The sequence below is a fragment of the Cariama cristata genome, unplaced genomic scaffold (genome assembly GCF_000690535.1).
Source record: "Cariama cristata isolate BGI_N322 unplaced genomic scaffold, ASM69053v1 scaffold12813, whole genome shotgun sequence".
In the NCBI taxonomy this organism is placed as follows: Eukaryota; Metazoa; Chordata; class Aves; order Cariamiformes; family Cariamidae; genus Cariama; species Cariama cristata.
Genome location: NW_009609026.1, coordinates 69,946 through 86,893, shown reverse-complemented (window position 1 = coordinate 86,893; position 16,948 = coordinate 69,946). Strand labels below are relative to the sequence as shown.

Sequence of the window (16,948 nt, the reverse complement as noted above, 5' to 3'; positions counted from 1 at the left end):
GCGCTACCTTTCTGATGGGTATTACTGGGAAAGAATTGGCCACCAAACTTTGTTTGGGGCTTTGGAGGAGTTGTGAGGGAGTCCAGGAGGGCCATAGCCTCCAAGCCCAGGAGCAAGAAGAAACAGGGAATGCACACTGGAAAACTCATGCTTGGGATACGTACCTTGGGGGGACCCAAACAGAGACCAGTGTGTCAGAAATGGACAGCTGCTGTTTGAATGTATAAGCCCCTCTGCACAGAGGACCTGCACAGGCTGTGGTGCGTGGCCAGCGAGGAGCTCACCGGTGGGGTCCTGGCTGCCTTGCACCCATGGGGTGGGTTTTGGTGGCCGGGTTTGGTAGTATCCGTGGGTTTAACCACCTCAACTCTGTCTTGTGTCTTGCTAAAGCTGCCTTGTCCTCAGCACTGGCATCCCAACGATGCCGAGTTGTCCCACAGTGCAGTCCTTGCTGCCGGTGGTCGTGAATAAAACTACAGGGAGAAATGTTTTGTGGGCTGTTAATTATTTTCTTTAGTTACTGCTGGTGTTGAAGGCAAAGGGCTCTCTGGTCTGTTACCTCCTTCCTTTCAAGTCAGTGTTATGCTAATGTCTAGATATAACCACTGAAGAACTGTCATTAGTGGTTTGTTGCTTATTTATTTGCATTTTTGTTACATTAAAGATCCCATTAATTGTATCATCTTTGGTTATTACATTAATAGAGCTAAGTTCAATTACTGTAACTTGATTTAAAGGAAAAAAGTGCTCCTCGAAACATAATATGGTACAGTTATGTGGCACCACTAAATCCGTTTAATCTTCTTAATACAAAATACCTTCTTCTTGGACATTTTCTCTTGCTTTTCTAGTAAATAAGTCTAATCTCAGCTTAGGTATAACTCGCAGGAAGCTTTAGTAAAAATTTCTGTCATTTTGTAAGAATTCAATTTATTGTTTTCTCTTCAAGGTTCATCTTGCTAATTGTGTGCTGAAATATACTACCACTGTACAGTATTATAAGAGATAGATATAGGAGGTATTGTGCATAGAAGTGGTATGGCCTTTAATTTCTGATTTGAATTGCTTGATAGAAGGTAAACTTGCTGATGAATAATGGAAAGAAATCTTTAATTTCTCTGAAGGACATCTGCACACACTCTCAGTACCCAAATTAATTCAATTACAGTTTCTGCTGTTGTAGAAATAGTGTATTTATTTTAGAATACAGCGAGAATTAAGTGGCAATTGCTAATGTTTCTGGGTAGGTGTTGGTACAACATCAGCACAAAATACTGAGCATCATGTGAAGGAAGATGCACAAACATGCTTTTTTGTTTCTTTTCTCATTTAGATAGTGTGCTAACTTCCAGTGGAAAATAATCAAAACATGCAGTTATCTGGCAATGTTTGAGGAGATATTTTCATTGCTCTGTTTTAGAGAGAAATTAGAATAATCTGTAACAAAAAAATCTGAATTTCTGTCTCTCTCTCCTCCCCAGACTTGCCACGGCATTTCCCCGTTCCTGGGCAGGAAGCTACAGGTGCTATTTTCACAAAACTTTGTCAAGGCCGTTTTAAATGAAAATGCTTTTCTTTTTCTTACTGTCATTCGACACAAAGTGAGTTTGTTGGCTTAATCAGTTTCCGACTGGGCAAATATCCACAGTGTTGTTTGAAATAATTCAGGGCTGATATCAGCCCTGAAGCTGTTCCTTCGAAGGCTCCCTGGAGAGCTGCCTGAGCTCTCTCTGAGATGCAGGCTAAACCAAGGCTGCCTCCAGAGCCGGGTCCTTCAGGTTGGCATGGGTCAGGTGAAGCAGCCTAAGAAAAAACACCAGTCCCATACATGACGCTTACTGTGCCCTCGCTGTCAGGAAAATAACAGTTTCTGTTCTGGTTTACTGGTACTTTATCAGCAGGTGGGAAAGATATATGGCTCCTAAATCAACTTTACATCCCAAATGCCACTGAGATTTGGCCAGCTAGATCAGGTGAAAAAATTTCCTTTGTGGCTAGGAATATCTGTCAGGTAGGATCTGTAGTATGCATTGTTAAAATATTTCTTCTAAGAAGAGTGTTAGGTCTTATTATAGTTAATATCCAAGTGATGCAAGTCTAAATGCTATCACCCATGACTTCCACATTTCTTATGGTAAAGCATATAAAAATAAGCAGACCAGCTGCTCACGTACTGCCAAAAACTCACTTCTGTATATTTGCCGAACACTGTGTGTGTACCTTATGATTTAGGTTAAGGTGCCTGCATAATTTGTTCCCGCAGCTGTTAGTGTTTGCTTCTAAAAGCTATGTGCATTAAAAAAAAAAAAAAAAATCAAACTTAATTGGTCAAGATTTAAAGTAATTCAAGTGTGAAATATTTCTCTGGGGGCAGAGATGTGAGGAAGTTGCCAAAGCCAAGGAGCAGATCAAATGGTTAGGTGTGCTGCATTATTTGACCTGCATTGAAATAAACCTGTCTTTAACAGTGTGTTAAGCACACGTGTAATTGCTTCTGTTCCTTCAGTCATTGCTGGCTCGACCCTTTGAAAATATCTCTTTCTGTTTCAGTTTGCTTTAATATGAAGGGATGATAATATTCAATGATCAGTACTGACGCAGCAGCCAGTTGAGCAGCACTGCAGTTCTCCAGCAATGTGACTTAATGTTTGTCTGTGGTAGTGCAAGAGGAGGTGTTCCCCCAAATCCCCTTATGACTGTAAATAGCGTGTGTGATTTTTGCAAACAATTTGTGTCTAAAGTGTAAAAGCTTTTGACAGGGCCTGTTTAATTTCATAGCAAAAATAGAGTTTAAAGTGGATGGACCAATGTCTAAGAAAAAACTGTGGATGTCAGTATCTGGACTGTGATAGTAATTTTTTCTTGAACTTAGAGGCATGCACTGTTTGTGGTTTGTGCAGTGAGGTTGTCTTTGCTTTTTTGCTGTCATGCAAGGGAGATCTTGTTTTACTTAACATGGCAGACTTCACCTGGTAACAATTAAACTTCAGCTCTGTTAAACAATTTGAGTTTTACCCAAAGACACAGAAGAAAGCAGATTATAATCTGCAGAAATCATGTAAAATAACTTCTCTCATGACTTAAATGGAGTCAGAAGAATGATTAACTTCAAAGGTAGCTCTGTACGTAGGCTGTGAAACACTTGGCCCAGTAGTAGCCATAACAAGCACGAAACTCAGTTAGTACATTCACTTCGTACTTTTGCCAAGATCCATCAAAACACTGGGATAACTTTCTGTCCGTACTTCGTAACTTCTTTCAGGCGTTTCCCTGGGTGTTATCTGATGAGCATTACCAGATGTTATTACAAACAATCAAAAAGGTGTTTTACCACTTGTAACTCAACATTGAGGGTCAGCATCCTAGAATCTGAGCATTTAGGATATATAGATATCCTATATAGGCAATATAGAAGTTAAATGTGAGCTGTCTCAGATAGTGTCCTGGTGAGTATTTTGTTGCTATTGATCATAAGGCCTGCGTTATTCAGTATGAGAGAGAGAGAGATTATAATTACTGAATGAGCTGAACATTCAGTATATACATTTCTCAGAATTTGGTGGGAGAAGTGAAAAAGTGATTTTTCTGTTACCAACAGTGAAGTATCCTTATTTCTGTGGCCAACTGGGAAGCAGAAAGCAGCCATATATGGACTGAAATTCTCTGAAGAATGTGCAATAAATAGATAGTTCGGAAGAAGGCTCCACAGGGTCTCATGAGCACAGCAGTTTGGGAGGGAGAGGAGTCTATTTCCAGCTCAAGAAATAGCACCACAGGACTTGTCTGTTTAGTGTGGAGGAAAGACTGAGAGGAGTAAGTTCTTTAAGTAGTAAATTCTCTCTTTGTGAAACAGTGTAGCGGTAAAATTGTGGTCGCGGATTAAATGCATTACCTTTCTCTTGGGAATTGGTGTTCATTTTGGTAAGGTTTGTTTTGGGGGAAGGATGGTGGCTTTTTGTTTCCCATTTGGACCCCCTTGTGCCTGCTGACCCAGGTGCGCGATGCATTTGGTGGCATGGCAGAAGCAGCCTGTGCCAACCCTTGGTTTGGCTTGTGGAGGTAGGCAGAGGTGGGCACTGTACAACTGGATCCTTTTGAGAGCTATTGGAACCGCATCTGCCTCATTCCAGGTTGGCAGGCAGCAAGAACGAGGTGACAGAAGCGCAAATGCCCTGTACACCCCACGGTGTGGGGGTATTTTCCACGGGGCCAGCTCTGTTTGGGAGTTACCGCTGAGCTTAGAGGCCAGCTGCAAAACTGCAGGTTGCCCATTTTGCTCCCTTCCCATGGCTGTGGAAATCTGGGACTTTGTGTGGTGAGATGTCCAACCATTGTGCTCTGAAACCTGAAAGTGTTGCTGAAAGTAGTGGCTGTACTCCAGATGTGTTTTGCTTGCAGCAGCTGGAAGGAAAGATAGCAACCTGAATAGAACAAGGGCAGTAGCCAGGCAGTTTAGGACACTGACTTTTGGAAAGTGTGCAGCAGTAGCCCAGTTGAGAGTTGCCCAGGGACTAGACTTGGAAATGTTATAAAAGCTGGAAGAAGACCAGATTTTTCCAGGACATGTTTTGTCAGATTCTAGGGAAGTCTTAAGTGCAGACTGCGTACGAGTGCCCTGGACAGTGCTGGAGTCCTTGAGAGCATTTCAGGCAAAGGGAGGGAAAATTCGGTCTCTCCTACTTGCCTGTCTTGCTTACCATCTGTGGTCGTCGTGAACAGATCATCGCCTTCTTTGGCAAGGTCTCTCTGAGGATAATCCAGATTTCCCTTCCTGTCACTTTCTAGAAACTGTACCCAAAAAGGTAACAAATGGAGAGGGGCAAGTGCCGTTTTCATAGGTCTTGGAGAGGCTTAAACCAGCCCTGATGACTTCCTGTTGTAGTAGTTGTAATCGTTATAAGAATTCTTTATATTTGCCTCACTGCATCTGTTGTAATAGTTGTGGGTGGGTGGAAAATAAGGACATCCAGCAGGAAGTAAGAAAATTAATGTGCTCTCAAAAGTTTCCCTGTATGTTTTTTTTTTCTTTTTTTTTGATTTAAAGTTTTTAGACAAAAGTAGTCAAACATATTTCTGTAGGAATGTCTGTGTTAATAACTTTTAAAATTTATTTTTCAAATCTAGATCATCGACAAGCAGATTAATCCCTTTGTGGACAAGTGGGAAGAAGAAGGACAGTTCCCAGCACATAAAATATTTAAAACCCTGGGACAGGCTGGGTTCCTTGGTGTGGATAAGCCAAGAGGTAGGAGAGTGTATAATTCCTGAGTACTGATGGTGGCGGTGATAGACTCATTACATTATCTCGAATTACTCTTGCCTCAGATCAAAACATGGTTCAGAATTCAATTCAAAATTTACTTATATTCCTCAGTCACAGGCATGCTGGTTACCGACTGCAAATACATAAAATAATATTGCTGAGTGCTCAAATTTATATTCGCCTAAATGTTAAAAACCTGCGTGACTGTTATTTTAAATGAATGTCACTTCAATTTTCAACATACCATCTGTATATTGACTTTTCTTCTGGATCCGAACACATACGGAATAACCTCAGTCTTCATTAAAGAACCTGCAATTTGAAGGCATTGAAAGTGTTGCAAGATTTGGCCTATTATACTTCCTTAACCTGTAACCTCTACATCATCGTAATGTATTCTGTCTCGCCGTTCAGAGGATGAGGTTTGTGTGGGTTTTAAGCCATTATATCCCAGACTGTCTTTAAAAGGCACTATTCCAGCCCACAGAAGTATGTACAGAGCGAGAAGCTGATGATACACACAGCAAGGACAGAACAAGTTTCATGTGTACATATATATATTGGTGAGGAAAAAAGTCAGGAAGTCCAGAGGAGTAGGAGGTATTTCTGCTCTTCAGCTAAAATACATATTCCCCTAGTTTTTTGGTTTGTATGCGATGTAATATATACTCATTTTCTTCTTAAATGCTACTGTTATGTGTTCCTGTCAGAAATCTCTGCGGGTTTTTTTTGCTCATTTTCTTTATCATGGTTAAAAAGTTTAAAACAAAAGCAAGTTTGCACAGGCCAACCTTTAGCAATCGTGGTGAATTCAGAGCAGCCCAAAGTGACAACGTTTGGACAGTTAACTGCAGATGATCATCTATATGGAGCATCCCACACAACCTTAGCTATGCCACACCACATCATTATGTTGCTAAGGGTCAGGGTTTGAACTGTGGAACAAATTATGTCTTTTTACCACTTACTTTCAGAGGAAATTTTTCTTCTTGAAATAAACTTTCGTATTCTTATACATTCCAACATGGAAGGTTTTTTCTCTAGCTGTTCAGCTGTTGGAGCTCGCAGAACTGTTTAGCTGTGATTGTCTGACAGACCCGATTAGGTCTGAGCTGGTATTTCTTTCAAAAATGCTGACAGTTTGAGATTATACTGAAGATCTGTTTACATGACAAATAGGATTACTGGGGGAGGGAGAAAACCACCTCTACCTTCTGCTATAATTGTTTGATAGGCAGATTTGAACTGTGTCTCAGGGGCGTCTCCTTCACACTGTGAGTATTCATGTTGGTTGTGATAACAGTGCCTTGCATTGCTGCCAGATTACAGCCCCATCTTGTTATTATATTCTTCTTGGGACACGTAGAGGCCTCGGCTGGGGTGAGGAACCTCAGTGCTGAACATGCTGTGCATAAAACATTGTGGAAGTGGAAACTTTGGATAGTGCTCGCAAAATAGCTAGGACAAGAAATAACTGGAGTGAAATCACTAGTGAAGAAGGGACTTGCAGAGGCAAAGATGGGCACAGAAGATTGCATGCACTGGCTGCACTGGTCATACTCATGATTAAGAATATTTTAGCTTTGGCTTTGACACTTGTTTCTAGTTGTTAACCTAATTTGTTGGGCCTCTGCAGCTGCATTTTATAAAAGCTAGAAAAACCTGGATAAAATTCTCAGCAACACATGGTCCATCTCAGTTCATCTTCTAGAGCAAGGTATTGTTGGGTACAGAAAATGCACCAACTCCCTGGAAGATGCTACCTTTGCAGCATTCAGTTATGCAACAGAATGTCACCACATCCAGTTTTGCTCTGTAGTGGTATAATACCATCAGGTACGTCCTGAAAGTCCTGAAACTCTCTCATGATGGTAAGTGAAGCAGTCAGGTGTATAACAACGCAGTCTCAACAGCAGGACTTTGGCAAAGCCTGAAATTCTTTATCTTCTACACTTCTACAAAGTGCTTATGCTTGCTGTATGATTAATGTCTACTGGTAATAGCAATTAAAAATAAAATTAAGAGATATACCTTTTATACTCTGCTGGGACACTTCTATTATTTAACTGCTGTGTGCAGAGGAAGACAGGTCTTAAGAGATTTGAGGAAGCCAAGAGCAGCCAGGAGTTCTGGAGAGGTCTTGGGGGAGTTCTAGAGAAGAGAGGTTAAAATGATTTGAGGAGAGCAATTGCGACACAGAACTGTGTGAGTAACAACCTGCCCTACTTTCTCTTTCCAGCACAAACCAAAGTTATAATTATCATGTCGTATCCCTTCAAACCCAGATCATATGGCATTCTCTTTAAAGAAGACTAAATTTTTCAAGTTAATTCACTTTAGTAGCAGCTGCAATTTTGAAATACAAGTTTTTCTGAATTTGTTTTCCAAGGTCATTCTATCAAGTACAGTTTTCTTTTTCCTGTAAAATTAATTTTGAAGCTTTCTGATTGGGCAGAAACAGGTCACAAACTTGTTTTGCTTAGATAGAAGGAAACATCTGTTGGAGCTCAGATTTGTTGAAACTGGACGTTTTCCTGTGTAAACACCATTCCCTTTATGAACAATGAGCTGCTTAATGGGAGTCAGGTTTTTAACAGAACGTGCCTTACATGTGTCCCTTTTCATTGGAGAGTTTCTCTATGTGGAGAACTGAGTTGGGGCACTATTTGTAATGCAAAGGCTTCATCAATTCCCACTGTATGCAGTTGTAGGCTACAAAATTTTCAAGGTTCTTCCTGTATATTTTTTTCACAGTTGTTTACGATTGTAATGAATATTGGCTGTTCAGGATGTTAGTTGGAGGGGTCATGTAAACACTGTGGGCTAGGCCCAGCCATGCATCCATTACTGAGAATCCTTAAGGTGATCAGTGGATTTAACTTACTATACTGTCTGGTCAGTCCTCTGCCAGAGAAAGATTTTTTCTCTTTGAATCGTTTCTCTACTGTGGTATTCTTTACACAACTCAAAAATAGTTCATACGCTGGTTTTCCTTGGGAAAAAGTATGTGTTGTTCTGTTATGTTAGGAAATTCTTCCTCCTAGTAAAATATGTGCTGAAAAAGTGAACATTACTTATGCACAAAAGTGTCTTTTTGTTCTATACAAAATGTGTTTTACAGAATCACTCAGTTCAGCCTGAAGTATTTAGTTTGAGCAGAAAAAAACCCCAACATCTCTAGATACTTATTATTCTTCATTTATGTTTACTGTGTGTTTCTCCTCAAATTAAAAAATTTCTGGGCTACTGAGGTACTGACAGTCCCAAAACTAAGGACAGAAAATATTAGGGTAGGCAGCAAAAATATTTTAAACAGTCTTGGTAGTTGGCCATTGTCTGTTTTGCTAAGGGAAGTGGGTAAGACATATTCTTTGGAGTGTTTTATGTGCAGATTAGATGAGCTATTGGAGTAAAAGCTGAAAAGATCTGTGTGGTCATTTGTGATCTTAGAGTTTATGAATCAAAGCCTTGGCTGTTGCTAAATTTTAGGGTGTGTTGCCAAAGACACAGACTCAAAACGTACTGTTATGTGCCTGAGTATGCCAACACAGATGATTAAAATTTGTTTTTATCAGCTGATGCAAAATTACAGGAATCCTCCTGTAAAGGCTCAGGGAAAGCAAAGAGGAGGGGAGAGATTGGTTTGTAAGAGGGCAGCCTCTGCTGTCCTGTGCATTCACATAGCATCACTGTGAGACATGAGTGATAATGATGCCCGCTCTGGGTATTTCGTTAGTGTTTCCACTGGCAGTCCTGTAGGAATATTTGGCAGAATGCATTAGCATGTAGAAGTAATTATGACACGTATGTCCAAATAGTAGCCTTCATTTATTTCTGTCAAACACTTAGCAGTGCACTTGCAGAAATACGTTCTTAAATATATCAGGAAACTATGTGGTAAGACTTGTACATGGATGGGAAAGTACAGTTTCACCCTGTCTTCTTCCCCTACTGCTGGGATGTATGCTGGATACAGGACTGGAGAAAGTAATAAGCGGTATGTTCTTGTCACTTGAGACAGATAAGCATCTGATGAAACAAAACAGATGTTTCAAATGATGGATTGCACTGCAGTTGGAAAATGATGCAATATCTTTCCTTAAGAAAGCCTGTTTATTGCAAGTGTCTGTGTGTGTTGAATGTGGTAATGTAGATCTAGACTATCCTCTAAGGTTAATTTTGTTGTTTTCTTCACAGGCATATATTTCTCTAGTACGATGAGACCTTATGAGACTTTCGTAGTGGATTTTTTTGAGTGTATGGGGTTCTTTCTTTTCTTCTTTTTCCTTTTCTGTAATACTAAGCCTTGTTATTACATGGATTGAGCAAAAGAAGGACCTGGGAGGAGCAGTGAATTCTGTCACTAGAAAGGGATTTAGTAGTTCAGGTGAAACAGGGGTTTATGGCCTCTGAGAGCATAACTGAAACAAACTTTTTCTGGTGTATCTATGGATAGAAACTGAAAGGGATTTGTCAGAAGATAACTCATTTGCCCAAAACCATTTCTGTATGGCAGGAGTGGACCAGCTGCAAGGCTTGTGCTTGGTTTAGTAGATTTAAGCATAGCAAGCTGAACTAGTTGCTTGATCTCTTTCTCACTTACAAAGGAGTGCAATAGTAGTTAATTAATAATAGTTGCACTCTAAAAGGTTGTGAGAGAAACCTTTGTGCTGTGTTTTGAGATACCAGTGAACCAGTAAATCATCCCTCTGAAATGCTTACCAGCTATCAGGTGTACCTGTTTTGCAATCAAGAAATAATTTCGATAAGCCTCTAAGAAACAATAGACCAAAATCAGTCACTGCTTTATTTGAATCAAATTGATGACAAAATTAGTGATGGATGGCAGGGGTTTGGAGACCTCAATCACATAGGTTTAAGAAATTTCAGGTGCTTATCTGACCTTAATTTGGTGGATTGGATTGAAATCTCAGGAAAACAAATTTTTGTTTGTGTACATATGTTCCGTGTGACTGAGACATTTTTCCCTCCCCTGTTGTGAAATGCTGACAATTCAAGTGCTGTCTAGCATCTTGTAAATGCAGGTTGAAAGGCAATTGAAAATGATAAGGGGGAGACTGTTTGCTGCATTTCACAGGTCATCAGATATTTCTGATCAGACAAGGAAATGAGCACTTGAGTTCATCTTCATTTTTTCTTGACTCTGCCCATGACTTGGAAACATGAGTGCTTTATTCTTTGTGGGTGGTTAGGAAGTGCAGCAGTACCTCTAGGAATAGCTTGTTTGACTATCAGCAGCATTTTCATTGGAACACCCAGCAGAGAACAGACTTATTGAAGGACAGTGAGTCTTTGTGGAAGAGATAATCTTTCTTTAGATGTATTGTTGACAGAGGGATCGACTTAGTTCCTGGGATTCTGCTTTTGTACTTGAGATAAGGCAAATCCTCACAGTTGTGACTTGTAATGCAGGACACAGCAGTAACTTATCCAGTTCGAGTATGTGTATATCAATACCTTAGGGGAAGACTAGGAATTTCTGAAATCTGGTATGTGTGCCACTGATAGTTACAGGTTATGTCAAAATGGTATTGAGAAATAAATGAAAAATGCCTCTTTCCTGGAAGAAGTTAGAAGTATGTAACTGGGAGTAAATGCTCAGCTACATACGTGCAATTAAGCGCTTGAGCTCTTGACGGACAATTCTCTAGCAGCATGCCTGCTGTCCCAAATTCACTTCTGCGTTTCACAGGCTTTGCACAAACTAGCGTATCCATGTGGTGTCTTGAAGCTGACTAGGAGCACTTAGTCTCCGTTTGTAGATAGGAGACAGTTACAAGGAGATGTCACTGTTCCATCCCCATTCTGCACAATGTGCAGGGTTGTGCTCCAGGTGGTGCAGGAGAGTCTGTCCTTCTGTTTTGTACTTGACTTTAGATTAAGCATGCAGCAACTTGAGTGCTTTGTATGAGGCTTGCTAATGAGGTTTCAAGGTTGCACAAAACTGTATAGATTCACATGCCAAGTATGCGTCTTTAGGGGAACACAGTCCAGAAATGCAGATAGAAAAGCCGGGGGAGAAAAGTTAAGGTACAGCTGTGATGTTGTTGGAACATCATACTGAAATGGAGTGTCAGAGTGAGAACCTCAGTTTCCAGAATCCAGACTGTGGTCCTATCTACTGCCTAACTGGTTCTGACTAATGCCTCAAGCTTCAGGAGAGACGAATCTCATCACTAGCTAGAGTTTTATCTTCTCCCTGGTGCTGAAGTTGCAACAAGAATAGTTTACTTACCTCTCTAAAAACGTGCGAGGAGGACCTGCATAGCGCTGTAAGGTCCAGGTGCTGAATCAGGAGCCAGATCTAACCTGTGGGAGAGAACTGATCTGACTAGCTGGCACTGAACTGGACCAAAAGCCAGGTGGTATTTCTCAACATAACATCATGATAAAATGCTGGAAGAAGCAATTGAGATTCTTAGTGTAGTATCTTGTGATCATTTATCTCGAGGTCGACCTGTTTCAGAAGCTGTGCGCTAAACACTGTTAGATTGAGTTGAATACTTCAATTAACTTTTGTGACTTCATTTTATCCTTGTGCACAGCGTTCTTGTTTTTGTTTTCTTCCTGTTCCCATGCTTCTGAAGGTTTCTGTGTATAACTTTGGTTTGAATTTCCTTCAGTTTTGTGGAAGATTGTTGGGTTTGGGGGTTTTTAAGAGGCAAATTATTAAAAATCTGGTGTTCTTAATTTTATAATTGTGAATAGGAAGAGACTGCACAGTAAAGACAGGAGCTGAATAGATTAAAGTATGAAAAATTATAACACCTGAAAAGAATACAGATGCCAAGAAAGACATACTGTTTGGGAGTTTCCATTAGAGGAGTTTATCCTTTACTTCTCTGGATCAAATGGCAAGACTGTCTCTTGACAAAGCACGGGCCAATGAATGAGCTTATACTAAAATAACTTTGGTATTATAGGTCTCTCTAATTTACACATAACTGTCTTTTCCCAGTCTCAAAAGTTTGGTGCTAGATTCTTGACATCTGTCATATACCCAGATGGCGTAATCAGAAAGCTTTCTGAAAGGTATAAATGCATCTTTTATGCTTTGAGGCATGTCAGTACACTGAGTGTGGTGAGCGTGGGAAAATTATCTTTGTGAAACATAGGCTTGATTCACTTTTACCCACTCACTTGTGCATTATTAACTGCTGGGAGTGAAGTTTGATTTCTTTTCTGGGGTTGAAATGGGGAAAAATATTGTGAAACAGTCATTCTGAGGTTGACATGGAAAACCTCTGAAGAGCTGTTGACTTGTCAATGCTTGCAGATTCCGTAGGTCAATAACCAAATCACAAACTTTGAATGACATCTGGCTTGAAGAGAGGATTAACAAGATTGCAGTAAAACTGCATTGTTCCTGGGTAAGTGTTTCTATCCCCAACATTTGAGCAAGGTAAGAAGCTGATGTCCAGGCTGTGCAAACCTGAACAGTGCAGGTGGATAAGAAGAAATTAAAGGAAAAAAAAAAAAAAAGAAGAAATGTGTTTAGTTTTGGTTCTCCTATTCTGATCTAACATTTCTAATCCCTAGTGACCCAGTTCATGCAAAATCATAAGCATCATTAATAAACTAATCCCTGGAGATCTTACATAAGCCCTTAGTCACTCCAGTGTCTGTAAGGAAGTTCAGAGGTCCCCATACCAGTGAAGTGCATTTTCATACAAGTGAAAAACAGGTCTTGGCAATATCTTTCTCCCTTTCTGACAGGTGGCTAACATTGCAGCCACTTTTGTGAATCTTGTCGTTACCCTTGCAACACAACTGTTGGGCTTTCCCTGCTGTAAAGTGGACCCCTGGGGATAGCACTAGTCCTTTTTGGCATTTATCCCAGAAAGGAGGACAGGCAAAGGCATGGACCCAGTATTTGTGAATCTGTGTGTGACAGACAACTTGCTTACAGGATAAGTAATGCACACAACACTTAATAACTTCATATGCTATGCGGTAATAAAACAACATCAGGGAAGGACAGCAATATAAGGAATTTAGCTCCTTGGGGCTTGATACTTAGATAAGGTTAGAGCTGGCTATTTGCAGCTTTCTCATTTGATAGACTGGAACAAGCAAGTTTTGAAATAAAGATGTAGAGAACTGAAATTGCAGTGTTTTTAATCATGCTGTGTTGTGTGGAATAGATATCACCGTTTCACAACAAACCTTGGAAGTTAACCATATCTAGTTATGTGACATGGGGCTCATGTTTATACTGTTTTTAGGTCTACTTTGATTTCATTGTTTACCCTCAGGTAATACTAATATGCACATCAGAGACTGCATGATATTCTCTAGTAAGTGAAGCAGGAAATGAAAAAATTGGTTTTATTCCGACATACTTCTAAAGTCTGTTAAACTGGTCTGAGAACTATTTGTAGCCTACACTCTGGTGTGTTGGCACAACAATGTTGAAAATCTTTTATAGGTTTAGTCTAAATTATGCATTGATTTGTAGATTTGCGGTCAGTCCAAACAATCAATCCATGTACCCTCAGTTTCTCAGTTGATTAGTAAATGTTAAAACGTGAATTATTTTTGAAGTGAAGATACATTGGAGGCAGGAGGGAGTGATGCTTTAAAACTTCAAAACTTGTTCTTTTGACTGGATGACCTGACCAGTGCAAGGCAACTGTCCCCATTTGTGGGGACGCAAGCAGGTATTTGGTGCCATCATAACTTGAATTGCATTATTTACTGTGTGCTTTGCGACTCTGAGGATTATCTAAATTCCCAAGTGGGGTGTGCAAACTGAGCTGGAGGCTCAGATGTGTGCAACTGCTCTGTCTAGATGTAATGCAGGCCCCACGTGGAAAAGTAACATTCTGTCCTGCATAGTACTTTATAGTGATAGGCATGATTGTATGTACATTATAAATTTTTATATATATTGCAGTAAAGCATGTTTCATTTTAGAGAAAGAATTTTTGATGATTTTTGTTCTTTTAAACCTCAATAAAACTTTAAAGAAAGAAATATTCATCCAGTCAGTTTGGCCAAATGCTGCCCAGTTGTTTAGATTTAACGTATTTCAAAGGCCTGTGCCCATTTTCTGTGCAAAGTTCATATTTCAAATCTTACTATTTGAAATAACACTACTGTAGCCCAGTGCTGAGGTATCATACTACTTGCTGCAATAGGGAGGCTTTATACAGTGAAGACTTCACTTCTTTTTCTGTCAAATAATTGCCACTACTGCGGGGTTTGCTGGTGGGAAAACTGCTTTGAGGTGGTCAGAGGTATATGCCTTAAACACCTGAATATAGGAAAACCTGCACCCAGATTTGGAGTAAGTAAGAGACTGGCATCAGTTCCCCCGCACGTGTAGCTCCCTGGAGCAGAGGACAGCCATCAGTTTGTGACCCAGCTGTGAAGCTGGGTCTGGGGAGCACTGTGCCCCCCCGTGCACCTGCCTGGCCCCAAAGCTTTGGCAGTCGCAGACTGCTTATGCTGGTTGTCTTTGAGGGCACTTCATTCTTTAGCTGAACAGACTTCTTTTGGGACTCTTGCTGTTTCATTCACAGGGATAAACAAAAGTGATAAATGTATTATTTTAAGTGCTCAAGATTGTGTGGGTTGATTATTCACAGATACTGACTAATTTTGATCAGCATTTTTTATTCTTTCCCAGATTAATTTTTTTATAGTTTTTTTTTTTATCCTCTGCAGAGGAATTTTGTCACATTATGCCCCTGTTGGATGAAAAAGGAGCTATAAATCAGCGTTCAAAAACACGTCACTGTGATTGTTATCCATACCATCTCTCTATAGTCTCAGACAGCCGTACATACACACAGCAGAGGAGAGGCATGGGCTCTGCTTCCCCTGCGTTGCTGTTACGAGAAGCAGCGTCCCATTCCCCAGCACCACTCTGGAATTTATTGGCAATTACTCAATTCCGTAACATTTCCCAGGAGCTGAGGGGTTCGGCAGTTCCTTGGGGCCAGCGGTCTCCCAGAGGATGGCCAGGCTGAGCTGTGCCTGGAGCTTGGACCTACCAGAGGAATTTGTCTGTCTGTCTGACCTACAAGTTTTCTGTCCAAGCCAGTGCTCAAGGTTGTTGGCTGACGCATAAAATTGTTTAATCTGGAGTCTTCTGTACGCCACTAAATAACTAATCATTGTTTTGGCTTATTTTCACATGGATAAGGATTATTCACGGGTCAGAGAGTTTCTACAATCAGGTTCATTGCCCCCTTCCTAGAAACCATAAATGGTCTGCCAAGCAGACGACTTCTCAGCAAAGCACTTAGATATATGCTTAAATGTTGCACTTTAAGAAGATAAGATTTGAAAGTGCCCTCAAGAAGAAATAATTCTAGAATGTAGTCTCTTTAAATCTATCATAAAATAAAGGTTTGGACTTTTTCTCATGGACAACATGTTTCTGGCAGTTGACAGAGTTGACCAGAAAAACTGGTGCTCCTTGGCCTGTCAGCTACTCCTCAAACCTTTGATCATGCAACACAAGATACCTTTAGCCCTTTTATTTAAATATACGCTTAAGTGCGTATATTTATGCCAAAGTCTGGTCTTACTGCTTTGGTTTCTAAGGGACATGGCTGTGAACTTGTTGCCACTTGATATCAGATACTCACACTTAAGCTGTTTTTTGTAATGTAATCTATAATGTCCAAGGAGAACAACACAAATGTTATTTTCTGTGAACTGTAATCCAATATAGAGAGGACATTGATAAGATATGAAGAATTGATAGCTATTTTTCTTAGAATTTTGAATGAAAGCAAAGGAAATTATTTGATTTGTGCTTGAGTTTTTCAGATCTTCCTTTTTATGCACCTCATAGGACCAAAAAAGAATATAAGCAAATGTGCCTTTTTGAAGCTGCTGAGGGATTGGTTGGTTTGGTTTTGAGGGTTTGTGTTTGTTTGTTTGTTGGTTTGGTTTGGTTTTTTTTAAGTCCTGCTTAGGTAAGATGCTCTCCCTGCAGACTAGCATCAACATGCTGGAATTTTAATGTAGTAGTCTTAGTGGGTTTTGTTTATCTGGTCTCCTGTGTGTTTTAAAAGAATAGTGCAGAGATCATCCTCAAGTGGAACACACAGTCAACGTTCAGGGAAAACTGGATCAGATGTCACCGCAATCTCCATGGGGAATGGGTGCTCAATGCAGTGTAAAAACAAGGGATGGGGAAGATACCACAACTCCAAGGCTCTGTGAAATGACACCAGCCTTTAGGGATGGAAGGACCACTGAGTAGGACTGGTGCATTAGGTGTGCTGGGCAGAGCTTGTCGCAGTCTTGCCACTGCGATGTGGTGCCAGTGAAACCTGAGTAGCTGTCTCAGTTATTTTGCAGCTGAACTTGTTGGTGGAGAGCTTGGGGGGACACGTCAGAAGTTTATGGAGTTTATAGGGACAGAGGTTGGGGAGCGGGCATGGGATAAGGTGTTTCAGGAGGAAATGTGGGAAGAAGCCGCGAGATGATGTTTGGATTTATTTAACACTTTTATTCCGGGTGTATTTGGTTTTGTGCTGTCATTTCAAAGCCGTGATCATCTGGAGGCAATACAGCTTCACCCTGTTTGAAGAAAAGAAAAAACAAAAAATAGAAAAAGTGTGTGTCAGTTTAAAAAAAAAATTGTGAAAAGGAAGACTGAATTAAAACTTCATTTTTGTGATATTTTCCTTCTGTCTACTCAAG

The 16,948-nt window shown here is 40.3% G+C and overlaps 1 protein-coding gene across 1 annotated transcript in view; it reads left to right on the top strand.

The window, feature by feature from the left end:
- LOC104159471 (probable acyl-CoA dehydrogenase 6) overlaps window positions 1-16,948 on the top strand; it is an 89,952-nt gene that overhangs the window by 10,225 nt on the left and 62,779 nt on the right. The window contains exons 2-4 of the mRNA XM_009697383.1: window positions 1,482-1,601; window positions 3,263-3,322; window positions 5,125-5,245. Coding sequence (XP_009695685.1) covers window positions 1,482-1,601; window positions 3,263-3,322; window positions 5,125-5,245 — 301 coding nt within the window. The remainder of the gene's footprint in view (window positions 1-1,481; window positions 1,602-3,262; window positions 3,323-5,124; window positions 5,246-16,948) is intronic.